The sequence below is a fragment of the Ascidiella aspersa genome, chromosome 3, assembly GCF_963924565.1.
Source record: "Ascidiella aspersa chromosome 3, kaAscAspe10.2, whole genome shotgun sequence".
In the NCBI taxonomy this organism is placed as follows: domain Eukaryota; kingdom Metazoa; phylum Chordata; class Ascidiacea; order Phlebobranchia; family Ascidiidae; genus Ascidiella; species Ascidiella aspersa.
Window position 1 is genome coordinate 259,749 of NC_139449.1, and position 17,148 is coordinate 276,896.

General features: G+C 36.5%; 2 protein-coding genes across 2 annotated transcripts in view; both read left to right on the forward strand.

Moving 5' to 3' along the window:
* LOC146157708 (uncharacterized) overlaps positions 1-17,148 on the forward strand; it is an 89,723-nt gene that overhangs the window by 5,311 nt on the left and 67,264 nt on the right. The gene's annotated exons all lie outside the window — the stretch shown is intronic.
* LOC146157709 (NACHT, LRR and PYD domains-containing protein 3-like) lies at positions 1,319-15,945 on the forward strand. The gene is made up of 6 exons (XM_083385684.1): positions 1,319-1,322; positions 1,717-3,075; positions 4,195-4,274; positions 4,498-4,595; positions 5,632-5,731; positions 15,775-15,945. The coding sequence occupies exons 1-6, from the start codon at positions 1,319-1,321 to the stop codon at positions 15,943-15,945; spliced, it is 1,812 nt and encodes a 603-aa protein (XP_083241810.1).

The window sequence follows — 17,148 nt, forward strand, 5'->3', positions numbered from 1 at the left end:
CTTTATCTGGCAATATGCCAAATAATATTTTTATTTTGTACAAATATATTCATTAATTACTTTCTAAAATTCCTGTAAACTATCCAGCTATTTCTAAATATAATTTCTTTAAATTCAAGATATTAACTGTTGAAAAATTATTACTATACAAGCACCTATTACGTTCTCATCCACTTGAAATCATACCTATCCAACATAGAGAGTCATATTGACGAACCCATTAATTTACTTTGTCAAAGTTAGACAAGCCATAAAAATTAACCACTTTGGTGCTACTATAGCTGGAGTCCAAAATTATGTATTGTCATCTGGTTTGTCTGGGGCCGAAGCGATATACTAATAATAGGATCTTGTTTTAAAAAAAGTATTTCCATGGTTAAACCATTTTGCTAACTCCTTTCATGTTGCTTTAAGTATTTTGCTGGAGTCTTGGCTAATTCCACCAATGCTAATTTTACAGTAATAAAAAACATTGTACAATACAGTATTTGATTGAAATGTGAGCATTTTTTTAATAAGTCTTTAACAGGGTCACCTACTCCATCACTAGGAGATATTTGTAGCTTAGAAGATATAATCTGCTTTGATGTCAAACAGCTCTACACATAGTTGCATTTCTGCTTTTAAATTTACACAGTATGTCATGGAATACAGATCTACACATAACAAAATATCTGCAAAGTTTTGTACATTGTCTCATTGTTTGCACTTCTTTTTCTGGAATCTTATACAAAATGTTGAATAGAATTATTTAAGCCAATTTGTTATTGTAGTTATGTCTGTACAATAGTTGTATGAGAAGCTGCAAAAGTCAGCGTATTAACGCATTTTAAAGTTTGGTCACTTTTTATTTTATTACAAGAGGCTTAAATTTGAAACTTAACCAATTACTAATTGTAAAATACCAAGAACCACTTTACAAAGTCCAAATACTATGTTGTCTAAAGATTATTTTGCCAACATAAAAATTGAAAAAAAAAGCAGAGAGCTTCGGAAAACTCTTTGGAAGTCATAAAACTTAAAATGCAATTTTCATATAGAAGAAATACCACATAGTTGTTTAAGCATCATTTTTGAAACCAGCACCCCAATAAATTGGGGATAGCATTTTGCTACAGGCTTCTGCTGCAAAATAAAGCCTCCAGTTAGATAAAAGCACTCAAGCGGAACCAAAAAAATACCTATTTCCACCTAGTGGTCAAACATTTCAAAACGTCATGTCTTTGTAACCACTCATCACAGAATGCTCAAATTTGTTGCAATCTTATTTTTTCTTTGAGGTTTTTAATTGTTTAAAATATAAAAAAAATCTGAGAACATGGGTGGACAAATTTTGAAAAACTTTAAATTAAAGATGGAATGAGCCAAAATAATTTAAGGCCTTGCATACATGCACCTCTCCTTGGGTTATAAAAGCCTAATTAAAGCATTGTAAATAAAGATATTGCTGGGCTGATTATACTTATTGTGTGTTACCTCCCACACTTATTTTTGCAGCTATAAAATACCTTTCTTCGAGGGTGTTACTTTACCAAAAGCTAATGTTAATACTTTGTTCATATTGCGTCCAATAAGATAAGTTTATGTTTAAGGCAACTAAAGCTAAATGTGGTATTAATTTGTTCAACCGATGACGTTGATGTCTGCTAAGAGATAAAACTCGAACATCAACCCAAATAAACATGTAACCTATTTCACAAATAAACTCTGTTTTAGATTCCACCTCCGGCGATATTTCACTTGAAACCATAAAGGAAGATCTCAAGAGGCCACAGCAAGAAGTTGTTTCGCTCGGGCTAAACTACGAGCAGGAAAAATTTCCCCGTGTTCATCCAGTTCTAAGGACAGAGGAAAACTTTTATCGAGGTTCATCAGGTAAAACTGGAAATTATAAGCCTTCCACACAACAAAGGTATGTCGATTCTGGTTCAAAAGAGGTCAGTTATGAGCAATTGCATGATAGTGTAGTACCTCGTCGCTACACAGCCTTAGTTGGGGCTCCTGGTTCTGGAAAATCAACTATTGCCAGACGACTGTCGAACACCTCGTCCATAATCTGGATTCTCCTGTTGTGCATGAACATGCACTATGGGTCTGAAAAAGTCACTTTAAGGCAGGTTGTGGTTGATCATGCGTACCCATGGTTAAGTGAAAGAAAACGAAACGCCATATTTGCAGCAATGATGGAGTCCCCAGAAAAATTTGGTATCATACTTGATGGTTATGATCAGGCAACTTGGTCACTTGATAATGTAAAGCCTAGAAATGCGTCATACGATACTCCCATGTTAGTTGAAGAGGTAGTTGCTAATTTATTCACCGGAAAATTCTTTCCAGGCATTTCTATAGTTTTGACTTCCAGACCACATTCTATAGTCACCCTCCATGAATTACTTCGCCCAAAGCAAATCGTTTTGGTACATGAGTTTACACCAGTCGACATGAAAATACTGTTCTTTGCCTTCGCTAAAAATGAAGCCCAGAGAATATGGAAAAGCTTTACCAAACTCGCACCTGTGTTACTTGACCTTTGTCTTACCCCGATCATGCTTCAATTGATCCTTTTGGCTGCTTTGGGCACAGATAATCTCATCGAACTTTGTAACATCACTCAGATTTTCATAGTTTTACTTGAAAACTTGAGACGCTCAGAACATGCCAAGGGTCATGACATCAGCCTAATCAAAGTCAAACTTACAAAAATTGCTTACAACGCTACAAAGAATTCAACTGTCATTATGACCTATCCACAAATGGCTGAGCAAGGTTTAAGTGATGTCATAGTCCAGGATATTATAATCGCAGTACCTGGGTATTCTCACTTTAACCAGAAACTTTTCGACGGGGACAAAAAGTTTTATTTTTCGCATCAGTTACTTCAAGAATTCTATACCGCTGTCCATATTATCCAGAACATGAGTTTAGATGAGTTTAGTCAGATTGTCGATGAACTGGTCGCTCGTCCTCACTGGGCGATGGTGAAAAGATTCGGATGTGGACTTCTACTCGGAGATAACTTCACAGTTCCAGAATCCGACGAATCCTCCAGTGATGCAGAATCCGATAAAAGAAAAGGTATGTACACCATTTCTAACCGTGATTTCTTAGATTATATTTTGGTTTGGTGACATGAGCAAAGTACACCGTGTAGTACAAACTACTTCGCTAATATGAAATGTATTGTATCGATATGTAAGGCGCTTTTTTACCTAAAATCGTTAAAAACGCCGTTTTTCGTCTCATGTTTGGTGGACTGTAAACGCAGGATGTTTTTCTCTTTCGCCTTTTGTTATTTGTTCTGGTTTAGTATTCGACAATTGGCAACGCAAAGTCAAGCCGTCTTACTTATCGTCAAAAACGTTGAGTTAGGCGCAGCTAGTGCTGTTCGCGCTAATATCTGATGTTGGTGTAACAATGGCATTTAATGATTGTTACCGCAAAATTATTCTCTATAACCATATCGTAAGACCACGTGTTTAGTGTATAATTGACATAACTTATTTTTCTATCACTTTGCTGACTTTGGCACACAGCTCGGCGCAGATATTGCTCTAATCGTGGCATATTAACACCCGGGAAAAACAAGACAATTTTATCTCTTTGTTTTATTCGGTTCGTTTGGTTGGAAATGTAAATCAAATTTGTTTCATTATTTTTCTGAAATTACTTTGTGCTCATGAATTTCTTTTTAACAAAAACTATTACACTACACAAACTTGTTAGACTATAGCTTGTACAAATAGATATCATAAACATATTTTTGCTTAACTCTGTAAAAAGTCAGATGTCAACTGGAACAAACAATATTTCACTCTGAAAAGCTTAAACGTGAAAAAATAAATATTACATCCCGAGTTTATTGGCAAACTGAACTAGTCGCTCAATTAGGTATTTTAGAAAACTGTATGTGGTGAGATTCGAACTCACGACCTCGGCCTAACGGGTCCGCCACTCTAACAACCGAGCTAAGTTTCCCTTTTTATCAATAATTCCTTTAGTTACGTCCATATTGCAAAGTATGCAAAAGTTAGGTTAAATTTGAAAATCAACTCTTGACACTTAAAGCTTCTGTTTGTTGCAACCCTTTGGTGGTGTTGCGCCCTAAGCATAATTTGATAGATCCTGGGAAGCTGTTTGAAAAATATCCATGTAAGGTTGTCATATGTGAAAAGTTTGATGTTATGTTTTACCCAGGAACGTCAGAACCATCAACTAGTTCTTCGACGCACTTGGCAACTCCGCAACCACTTGATGGCGCACCATCCACACCACAAGTATTGCAGTTGATGTTTACAAATAAACTAAATATATTATAACAAATAAATTTCAGTAGCATTTTGTGCTGTTTTGCTTAAGTAGTGCAATTTTTGGTTTAAAAGTTTGGTATAAATTAGTTTAGTTAACTAATTAGTGAAAATGCATTCCATTAAGAAATTACTTTGGATGTTTGGAATAGTTTTAATATTTTTGTGATTTATTGAAATGCTATTCTTTCAGGCATCTGTGTGTGAGGAGAAGATACAGAGAAGCTCCTTGCTGCTCGATCAACATCCAAGCATTGCCCCAAGAGAAGCGCAATCAACTTCAAGCTACGGGTTTGCTATCACCACCAACCTGTTTATTGTCACAAGTTTTGTCGAAAGCTAAACATATTTAGGATTTGGTCGTGCCAGAATGTTTCACCTCGACTAAGACATGGACCATTTATCCATAGAAATCATAGTTGTTCAGGTCATATTTAATTGGATTAATCGCTTACATCAAGAGTCGGTAACCTAAGCCCAATGAAAACAACGTTGCGACAAATATATTGATTGCGGCCAGTAAGCCCTTGTGTGGATTTGGATCAACACTTTATTATGGTTCTTTGTTAAAACTAATTTCTAATAAACTACTTAACATGAAAGTTTATTTGTTTGTAGTGAGTTGAGACCCGGGAGCTTCCACCCACAGCAAGCCCAGTCACAGTTGCCACAAGATTCCTCTGCTGTACAAGCGACACATCAACAAAAACAGGTTTGCTATTTTCTTTCTATAATTTGGTGTGAATGATATCAGTAGCAGTTTAGTTTGATCGCATGTGAATACAATGGGATAAATACAGCCTACTGGTTGGTATCTGGGAACGTTTTGTAGCTAGACGCCATCGGGGTCGCATCACACCCAGTGTTCTAAACAAGATAATTTAAAATGACTAAATCCCAGTCAAATCATTAGCAAGCAACTTAAGTCCAATTAAAGTCTTTCTTAACAAATAACAAGTATAAGTCGTTAGTTACTTAAGCCCAAGTCAAACTTAAGTCACAACATTGTCATTCTAAAACAAATGTTAAACTTGAGTTCTGAGCAACATTTCGCATGACGAATATCAAAAACCAAACTCATCGTAAGTTAAGATTTTTACAATGGACGAAAATAAACCAGTATTCAAATTAAAGCACTAAATATGAGTTGTGTGAGACAACATTATTCACACTCCAGCGCTGTAATCGTCACTGTGACTATGACGTCACCAGTAACACCCCTCCCAATCCCAGGTAAACTTCAAACTTTGCGCCCATGCTTCTGCTTGATACGCATTTATAATTGTAAGAGTTGTTCTGTTTGTTCACCAGCTATGTTTGTATGCAGGTTGCCAAGCAACAAGCAGCTACACCACCTGTCAATCAACCAAACCAACCAAATGTCGACCAAAGCAGAACGGACAATCCGCAGAAACCAACAAATGAAGGTAAGCGACCATTTGATGAACTTACACCTGGCAATGATTCAGATTATCGTTCATTTGGAAATAGTTAAATGCTTAGCATCAGGGGCGGATCTAGAGGGGGGCGATATGGCCATGGCCCCCCCCCCAAAAAAAAACTAAAAACTATGTACATTTTTTTTACTTAATAGGCAGCTTATTTTCGCGGTTTCCTAGGTAGTATGGCCTATTTTCGCCAAAATAAGACATATTTTTAAGCTTTGTAGTGGTGTTCGAGCTTATGGCGCCATATAATGAATATTTGAAAAAAATTGTAAAATTCGTTTCGCGCACTCGCGCAAAGCGGCGTTTTTCAGATTTGCAGAGACGGCTTAAGTGACCGTACGCTGACCTCGACTATATAATAACTAACTTATATCCAAGTACAATTAAAAGCTTTTTTGTTGTTAATGCAAATCTGTATCAGAACCAGCCTGCCAATATACTTCATCCGGCCCGCCGCCTCTTTGACAAATTAGACACGAGTCCATTTTAAATACTTTTTGACTATTTTAAGTGTGTAAATGCAAAAAAATTTTCGCGCTAATGATCTTTATACATCCAGTGTGTTTACGTTTTGATGCTCTTTTTGAACTAGATCAGCCCTCCTTTACTGTTGCGCCGTGGAAAGCTGCCAAGTGCGTCGCGGACAAACGAAAAACGTATTCAAACATAATTTTTTAACCATTTTTTTAAATGTAACAAAAACTTTAAAAGAAAAAAAAAAATCGCACTCGCTAGCTTCGCTCGCCAGGTGTGCCCCAAATGGTTCACAAACACTAAAATAGATTAACTATAAAATTTATCGCGTTTTCTCAAAGTAGTTTTATTACACTTTTTTAATAGCAGTAGGGGGGTGACGACGTGTGGACTCGAGTTTTAAACCAAGTATACGCTTTTTTAGCGAATTTGCGCCAAGACTTTACTGCCTCTTTAAAAGTAATTATAAACACGTTTTTAAAGTGCAAAAAAATCCGAGGCCCACCTGATTCACAATTGTTATAAAGTTGTAATAACACCAAATCTCATTTAACATATGTTGTGCGGCCCGCAGAGACCTTTCTGAGTTTGCTTTTGGCCCGCGACTACTACACAAAGGTTGCCGACCCTTGTGTAACCTATCTAATGTTAGGATTAACTCTGCATAGAGTTCTGCTCATTTCAGCAACCTCATTTGGCAAAAACCAACTACAGTAACTTAAAAATTGAGAGAAGTGTCATGAAAGAACCACAGCTGACCGCAGCAGACAACGCTATGGTTTTATTGCGACGTGGCCTCGGCGCTTTTTCGGAAGCATGTGCGGTTGTCCTCGCCTTTTCGGGAAAAAGCAAGATGTGTAGACAATAGACATGGTAGTGTCTTTCAGCGATATTCTTCATACCGGGTCAAACTAGGAAACCGGCCCACTGTAGAGGCTAACCTTATTACTTTTTCGTGCTTTCGAAAGGTCTGTTTTTCGCGTTATTTTGCAGGGGTTAGTTTATTCGGCCAGCCGATGTTATTTTTACCTGAATTATGACGTCACGCAATGGTATACTTTTGTGACGTCATATCTGAAAAAATTGTGACGTCATATCTGAAAAAAATTCATGGCCCTCCCCAAACTGAAATCCTAGATCTGCTCAGCATCTAATTAAGCTTGATGGGCGACTTAAAAGTGCGAAAAGTGAAAGTTTGTCAACAGAAAAACTTCCATGTTTGTAAAATATGTTTTCCTGATATATTTCCAGGCAAGGCTGAGAAATTGTACAAACGCCTTTTAAAGCAATTCAAACGAGATCCCCGTGGTAAGTTTACAACATTTATTTTACTTTGTGCTATATTTTCACTGGACATATATATTTAGGTGCTACAAGCTTTAGCCGTGAACGCGATTAAAGAAACTCATTAAGTAAAAATATAAAATCATCAATCTATGGATAACCTAGCATTAAATAAATATCTTCGTGTAAAAATGACTTCGTTAGAAACAAGTTCTTCTCCGGGTTGATCTACTCACGTAAACTTTTTACTATTAGTTACGATTTTGAAAGTTAGTTGTCCAACAACATAAAACAAGCCGCTTACATGGCAGAAATATTACAATATCTTACACAAGCACTATATTTTTTATGTATTGTGATTTTTTGCCGGTCCGTGAACATATTTTTATTTAATCAGTTCGTCTAAAAAATTTGCAACTTCTGCTTTAAACAACCATTGTTAGAACAATTCACACTTGTGACGTCACAGTGCCAATTGCTGGTTCAACCTACAATGTTATTTTTGTTGCTTTTTTAATATTTGTTGAAAACTGTGTTTGGATATTGGAATGATTGTTGATTTGCAAGAATGCAATGAAGCAGTGATCCAGTCTTTCGCAAAGCACTTCCCTGTGGAGGCTCGTTTTAACTTCCAAACCATCGGTACAAGTTCATGCCACGCTTTGGGGCGGATGCTCCAGCATGTCGACAAACCAATCGAGATGTTGCATCTGTGGGGCTGCGACCTGACAAGTCAAGGTTGCGAACACATTTGCGAAGCAATCGGGAAAATGACTCACGAGGTAAAGTGCTTTCATGTAATTATCAGCATGTTGTCTCATTTAATTTATTTATAGATTAATTTGTATTTGTTACATTATTGATATAAAGATTTCAATGCCATACCCTGGCTAACAGTTACTTGTAGCGTGGTTTCCCATATAAGGAAGCATGTTAAAACAGAATCGCCCGCCCCCCCCTGTTTTTAAGGGTACAGAATAAATATGAAATTAATTACCGGGACAACTTATTAGTTTACTTCAGGGGCTACAAACATGTTAAACGATTGGTTTATGAATGTTAGTTTGTAGCGTTTTTTTCCAAAGCATTAAAACTGTATTGCAAAGACTAAACAGAAATTGCGCTTTAAGCAAAAACGCATTGATCTATTAAATTGTATTTTTATGGAGTTCAAAATCCTTATGACGCTTTGGCCTAAGACAGTGGTTCTCAAACTGGGGTCCGCGGTCCTTTTGGGGGCCGCAAGACAATTTCCTGGGACCGCGAAGCACCTAACAAAAAATCAACACGACGCTCCTGAAGAAGAATTTTTTTTTTAATAAACTGTTCAGGCAGCTTACTTTTCCAAACCAAGTTGATTATTAGTTGTCCATTGCCGTCATTGCACGCTTCAAGTTAAATTGTCCATTGGGACGTCATAGTGTTGCGTTGTGCTAATAAGAGTTACGTTTTTACAGCTTGCTGCGCTGACACTGTGGGCTATATACGGTCACGGTTTTAAGACTGTTCGTGATTGCTTCACTCAAATAAAGTGATTCGTTAGAGGTTAACATAGCCGAGCTGATAGCAAAGAAGCAAGTTCACCCATCCCATTGTTACCGTTAAAAACAACGTGTTATTTTGTATTAATTTGTGTACATTTTTAAAATTTTTTATTTTATTTTTATGGCGAATATTAATATTGAATATTAATATATTTTTTTTTAATTAATTTTTTTTTTTCAAAATTTAAAAAATACAAGCCCGTATTAAGACGGTGGTAACTTTTTAAAGACGGTGGTTTGTAAGAGGTTAGTCGCTTAATAAGTGTGTTAAGCAAATTTTTATCTCTTGGGTTGGCGTTTACTTCGCGATTTGTTGTTAAAATTATAACATTTCATCTACTTGCATACAGTTATCTATTAAATATATTTTCACCAATATTTTAATATATGTATATACATATTAGGCTAGAATAGGTATATGGACATTGGACACATTAGGTAATGGGTGTTTTTAATAATATTTCACACAACTTAACCATTTGAATTAGGTTTATTGAAAATAGTACTGCATATTATAGAGCAGGGGTCGGCAACCTTTTTCTAGTCGCGGGCCAAAACCAAACTCAGAAAGATCTTTGCGGGCCGCACAAAATGTTAACTAAGAATTGTGTGATTGAAATGTTAGAACAACTGTGAATCAGGCGGGCCTCGGATATTTTTGGCACTTAAAACGTGTTTAATTACATTTAAGTGGCAGTAAAGTGTTGGCGCAAAGCGAGAAAAAAGCGTTTGTTTGGTTTAAAATTCGAGTCCACATCATCCATCCTACTAATGTTAGTAGTATCGTCATCCATACTACTAATGAAAAGTCTAATAAAGCTACATTGAGAAACGCGACAACCTTAATAGTTAATCTAGTTCAGCGTTTTTTAAGCTTTTAAGTTAGGGCAGACCTGATGAGCAAAGCAAGTGCGATTTTTTTTTGGTAAACAGACATTTATTTTAAATTTGTTGCAAGTTTTTGTTACATTGCCGAAAATAAAAAAAATGATAAAAAATATATGTCCATTATTTTAAATACGTTTTCCCGTTTGTCCGCGACGCACTTGGCAGCCTTCCACGGCGCAACGGCAAAGAAGCGCTGATCTAGTTCAAAAGACAGCATCAAAACATAAACAAACCGGGCGTAGAAAATAAAGCACATTGAAATTTTTCGCACTTGCATAGTTAAAATGGTCAAAAAGTATGTGATATGGACTGGTGTCTAGTTTGTCAAAGAGGCGGCGGGCCGGATGAATTACATCGGCGGGCCGTAGGCTGCCGACCCCTGTTATAGAGTATCCTTAGAGATGTGATCACAACATATCGCCACAAATTTATGATGACAATCAACAAAATCCGATAATTGATGCCTGGGAGTTCACGGTTAACATGGATTAATCTTCACTGGGTTTCCGCCATTTTGTACTTGACGCGCGTAATCTGCTTTATGTAGATCAGAAGTTTCCAATGTGGGCTGTACCGCCCCTTGTGGGCGTTGGCGAGTTACAAGGGGGTGTTTTTTTTTTCTCGTTTAGGGGGGCGCCGAACACGCATAAGGTGGCGTTACATAAAAGTACTTTCCACAAAACTTTACAAAAAGTTCCCATATAAATAGTAACAAACAGCACTGTAATAATGTATGTAACATTTGAGCTTAAATGGCAACTTTCGTTCTAAGAACTTGTAGAAGTTCCGCCCCTCCCATTCTTAACTTCTGACGTAACAATGTAAGGGTATTGTTCTTATGTAAGGTTGTTGTTGCGCTTAACCGTTTTATACGCGGGAAAATGTTTGTATATTTAAAACAGGGGTCGGCAATGTAATTCATTCGACCACCGCCTCTTTGACAAACTAGACACAGTCCATTTTAAATACTTTTTGACTATTTTAAATATGCAAGTGCGAAAAATTTCAATGTGCTTTATTTTCTACCTCCGGTTTGTTTACGTTTTGAAGCTGTCATATATCAGCGCTTCTTTACCGTTGCGCCGTGGAAGGCTGTCAAGTGCGTCGCGGACAAACGGAAAACGTATTCAAAAATGTTATACATATATTTTTTAACATTTTTTTATTTTTTGTTTTCGGCAATGTAACAAAAACTTTAAAGAAATTTAAAAGAAATGCCGTTACCAAAAAAAATCGCGCACACTTCGCTCGCCAGGTGCGCCCGGACTTAAAAAGGTTAACAAACACTCAACTAGATAAACTATAAAGGTTGTCGCGTTTCCTCAAAGTAGTTTTATTACACTAGCAGTAGTAGTATGGTTGATGTGGACTCGAATTTTAAACCAAACAAACGCTTTTTTCTCGCTTTGCGCCAACACTTTACTGCCACTTAAATGTAATTAAACACGTTTTTAAGCGCAAAAAATACCCGAGGTCTGCCTGATTCACAGTTGTTCTAACATTTCAATCACACAATTCTTAGTTAACATTTTGTGCGGCCCGCAAAGATCTTTCTGAGTTTGGTTTTGCCCGCGACTATAAAAGGTTGCCGACCCCTGATTTAAGTCTTGGTGCAGAAAGTTGAATTTTTCGTGATAATAACATAACCTTGTGAAATAATGTATGTCTAGTAGGAATTAATCTTTTATGTTCAGCTAGCGCCAAGCTGGATTGCATTATGAAACTATATGTTGAATTGTCAGCCATTTTTATTGCAATAGCGCAAAGAAGTATTCACCAGTGTGTTTAAAGCTTAACGCAATTATTGCAGGGAGTCGAACCGTTTGAATTTTCCGGTTCAGGTTCGGTTCGGGTTTAAGGATTTTTTCGGAATCCGGTTCAGTTCCGGTTTCGGTTTCGAGCAATTTTAAAGTTCCGGTTCAGCTCCGGTTCGACCATCGTTATTTCAAAACCGGTTCATAAAGTTCCGGTTCGGATCCAATATAAGTTGCGTTAAATCTAAAAATGTGGGTCAATAAATGTAGAGAATAATCTTTGAATTGTAAGTCATTTAATCTAAGTTACGTGACTTATTAAAAAAACAGCAACTCAATATTGAAATATCTAAAAAATAAAAAATCAACCTTTTATTTAATCAATATTTATATTTTTTTCATAAAATTTCGAACATGGCGTAACTTGACTCTGTAAAATACAAGTTGTTACGTCATGCTGGAGTGCTTACAGGTCCGGGTTCGGCTAAGGTTTATGTTCTTTTAAACTATTTGGTTCAGTTCCCGTTCAGCTCCTTAAAATCTTATAAAAACCGGTTACGGTTCAGAAAAAAATCGATCCAAACCCGGTTCATAAAGTTCCGGTTCGGTACCGGTTCGCCTCCCTGAAATATTGTTGTATGTAAATTTTATGTTCTCTTGTCCTGTTACATACATGCCTTATTTTTGAAGTTACGCCATTAATTTAGTTCAATTTATACACATGCTCACGTAAATTCCTATAGTGAATGCATGTTAGTCAACCTAAAACATGACTGACAGCTCATCGAAACAAAAGTACAGACAGTATAATATCAGAAAACGATTGAAATAATACTTTACTGTAAAGCAAGATGGGGGGGTGGGCGATATGAAACAATATGGAGCGCAAGGGGCACTAGTGTAAAAAAGGTTGGGAAACACTGATGTAGATCAATCCGTTTCCCCGCTCTTTTGTACGATTCAGCTAACACGCGGAAGCGCTAAATCACTTTCCCAAGTTACGTTTTGTTTTGTAAGAATTTCGCACTGATTTAAAAAAACGTCCTGGAATTTAAAAGTTCGGCGCCTATGTACGTGACGTATAAAAAGCGATTCGAATTTTGCTTGAAATAACGCCATTAATAGTGTAATTTGACTGAAATTGCAATTGTAGCATTTTTGAATCACCGCGGCGCAACATGCGAAAGTATGCATAGCGCTTTAGTGCTCAACTGCTCATTGAACTTAATTAAAACGGATAAAAGTTCGCTCGTGACGCGAAAAAAGTGTAGTTCTTAAGGGTTGTTCATGAGCAAAAATTTACACTCGCCAGTCTGAGTAGCGGCTATCAATCAGCACTCGCCCGCCTGGCCAAATACCACTCGCCAAATTTGTTGGCAAGCCGTCTGCAAATTTCCGTCCTAGCGCGGTCATTTCTTGGGTTATCGTTAACCTGTCTCGTGGTTTCTATACGTAAACATTGGTTTTCATAAAAGTCTGGTCGTTTATTTCCAAGCATGGATAAACAAATTAATGAACCATAAAGCAGTTCACGCTTGAAACAATGTAAACATTTGGAACACAATACACGTTTTTTTTAGTAATTTTAATAAAAATATCAAAGCCATAATATTCGATAAAATCGACATTTCGCAATTTACAGACGTTTCAGCAATAACTCATGCCATCATCAGTGTAAATAAAAGTTCTGTTTCTTTATTGCAAAGAATGTTGAAATTGGGCAACAAAGTAAGCAACAAAGTATTCATGAACAGAGTGGCTTCAATCCTTTAAATAAATTAGTTTTTTGGCCTATGTTTTAGTTTTAATCCAATTCTTTTAAAATAAATCACATTTTTTCAATTTTTTTTTTTCTAACCCAAAAAGAAATAACAATTAATTTAAGCGACTCCCGAAATGTGTTAGAGACACAACTTCTCGAGAAATTGGGTAAATTAGGGTCAAATACGAAGATAAATCTAAAATTTGATAATTTCTTGAGGAACCAAAATTCCTTCGTGTCTGAGAGTAAAGTTTGCTATTTAGCTAATTTCTTAACTTACCTTATGCTCGTGTGCTTTAAAACATGTATTTTTACTTTCCTATTAAGCTTAGCTCATTAATTCCGCAGTACTTTCAAGTATACTTTCAAGTGAGAAAACAGGTTTTCGTCAATTTCATGTTGCTAACACACTTTCTATTCCAGCGCTTACGAGCAATGTGGAATACTGTGTACAGATCATTTGCACTTCTTTATCTCCAAATACTGCAAAATATGACAAATAATCAAACTTAACAACGATTTTTTCTGACTTGTTCAGGTATATGGCTGAACCGCAAATAATGACAAAATAATTGTAAATTTACAACTAAACCATTTACAAAGTTAACCATATGCACCAGAGGTTGTGTGCTGCGTGACGCCCATAGTGGGTCGTTTCTATTTTCCAAGGGCGTCCGCAATGGTTTCGTATCGTATCTAAACTTCATTGGACCGTTGCGCCCCCTGAAAACATCTTAAAAAACACTGCTTAAAAATATTATTATAAGACATTTGCAATTGAACTTGTTGTTACCAAAAACTGCAGTAATTGCTTGTAATTTTCGAATACAAACAATTAAAAATAAATACTAAAAAGTTGATTTTTTTATCGCTGGGTACATCACAAGTCCAATAAACTTTTCCAAATTGCGTCAACCACTGGGTTAAACATTTTTTTTTAATTAACAACGTTTAGGTTAAAAAATAAACCTCACAACTATTTACCACTGCAGCAATGGCGATGTTTTTGAAACGGGACAAAGAGTCATTATTACGAGTTCAAACGTGACTTCGATTAACCTTATTATTTGTGTAGTGTTGAATGTATTTGCGCCTTAGTGTTTAAGGAAATAACTGGCTCTAAGTAATATTTCGCTTAGTAGTGGTGCTTAACACAAGTTGTCCTACAACAACTAATTACATTTCTCGCCGAAGCCACAGTCGGGCAAGTTGGTGTCAATCAGCACTGGTGGGGGATGGCCTGGTTGCCCTGTGATGCAACAATGAGCCAAAACAAAAACTCTTCCACCCGTAATAAAATACAGTGCAATGAATGTTCGGTTATTACGCGGCCCAACAACTACATGATATGACCGAAATATTAAAAAAAAATAATGTGGCCACTAAAAATTGCAAAATCTCCACATCGGGCCACAGTTTGCCGACCACTGTCTTAAAGGTACAAGGCTAATCCTGGACCTGTGTGACGTTATGATAAACATTGACAAAAATATTGTGTGACAATACTAGCGCTGAAATAAAAAAACAGAGGCAGCGATGTCACATTCCCTTTGTGTGCTTATGCAAACCATAAATCGTAACAAAAATACGCCGCTATACATAAATTTAAGATTGTCGCGACCCAAAGTGAACGCCTTTGCATTTGCAACTGATTAACGTCAATCGCGCGAAGCTAAAAAAGGTTTCAAGATGGCAAGAGGTTTACTAGAGACTTGACGCATTAGGACTATATTTAAAAACATGTGTACTGTTAGGTCAGTTTCACAAACCAACTTTTATTGAGTTGACAAAATTTGTATCAACGTACGGCCGCCCACACTTGTGTTTTCTTTAACATGCACACCTCTGCAGTAAATCAAACATTGCTATGTTTTGCTACTTTACCTTAAATTTTCGGCCAAAATTACTTGAAATTTATTTAGTTATAAACTTAAGAGAATTTTTTTTGGAATGAAAGTAAAAAGTTTTTTTGGCTTGCTTGCGAACATATACACCCTCACCCATTAGCGATTAAACATTAATTTAAACTACTTTTTAGTCGGGAAAATAGCTTAAGTTTATAACTTCTCCATTATTAAAAATATTTGGTAATTGATTCAAATATCTAATACATATGCGGGTAATAATTTAAACTGTACCTTCCCTGACGTCACCTTAAATCAAACAATAAAACTTTTTGCGGTGTTTTTGGTACTTGTATATTTTCGTCCAAAAATTACTTGAGATTTTGTTTCGCTTTTTGTACAAAATAATTTATTTCAACGAAACATTGAATGGAAATATTTAAACTCACGATGTTATGTTTCTATGAATTAGTTGAAGAAGCTTTCCCTCGGCGACAACCAAATCCAAAACGCCGGAGTGAAAAGTTTGTCGGAGATTGTTCACAAGTTGGAGGAGTTGTGGTTGAACGATTGTGGCATCACAGACATCAGTCCACTCACCGGCGCCATCAAGAACAAAGATTGCAAAGTAGGTGGTTTTTAAAATTTAAAATTTGGCATGATTATATTGTTAATTTTTATCGAAGATAATAAATATTTGTGTTTTGCTGCTGCACCTTTGATACGTGGGTAATGATTTTAAACTGTACCTACACTAATGTCACTTTAAATCAAACATTGAAACGTTTTGCAACTTTACCTCTCCAACGAAATTTCTTAAATTTTTTCTTTAATGTCACAATTTTGATTTTAGCTGCTGCACCTTCAGCGTGCAGATAATAATTTAAACTGTACCTTAGCCAAACAAACGTGACAAAAAATGTTGTGCATGTTATTATGTTTGCTACTTTACCTCCACCGCTTTAGTGCCCTTAATTGCAAATGTGTTTTGTGTCGACCGATACACCCACAAAGTGTCAGCTGTGATAAACCATCTCACCAGTAAATAGACCGTCCTAAATAAATAATAATAATTAACCAATGGGTCAAATTCACCAATAATATGTATCCACTGCCGTGAGCCCAAGGGTAACAACTTTAATATCTTAATGCTGTGAAGTTTATAACTACTGAATTAAATAATTAAAATATTTTTGTAACTAACCCAGGGTTTTCGGTCACGGAGCGGTAATTGGGGGGCCACGGGCATAGGCGTAGCCAGGGGGTGACAGGGGCCAAGAAAAAAGACCTAAAACCCTCCCCCCGAAAAAGATAAATATTGTACTCCTAATAATTAATTTGTTGGTAGCGTTTATGAACAGTTCCACAACAACCACAGGCACGCCACACCTTCAATTGTCATACACTGTTACGTCACAGACAACATAGTTATTATGTTTGCTGTACTTTTAGTAATGTAGCTTTAATATTTTTAGTCATTTTGTTTCTGCTATCTGAATGGTTTTGAGTATTGCGCTAAAACTCAGTCAGTTGCTGCTCGAAACGGTTTGAGCTTTCATATTTATTTGTCTTCGATACGGCAGTTGATGCACTGGACTGGAACAAGCGATCAAGTTGTAACGAGCCTCGCTGGCGGGAAGCGAATAATGGACTTTTAGTCGTAGTGTCATTACGGATTCGTCGTAAATAGTTATTTGTTTATGTTTTATATACAGTCGATTTATCGCTGTGAGGTATCAGCTTCAGTCTCAACTTTTACCTACTCAGCGTGTCTTGTTTTTTTTCTGCATCGATAGGCGGTGCACCAAACCAAATACTCTCACTAGTTAAAGTTCAAAATATTTGA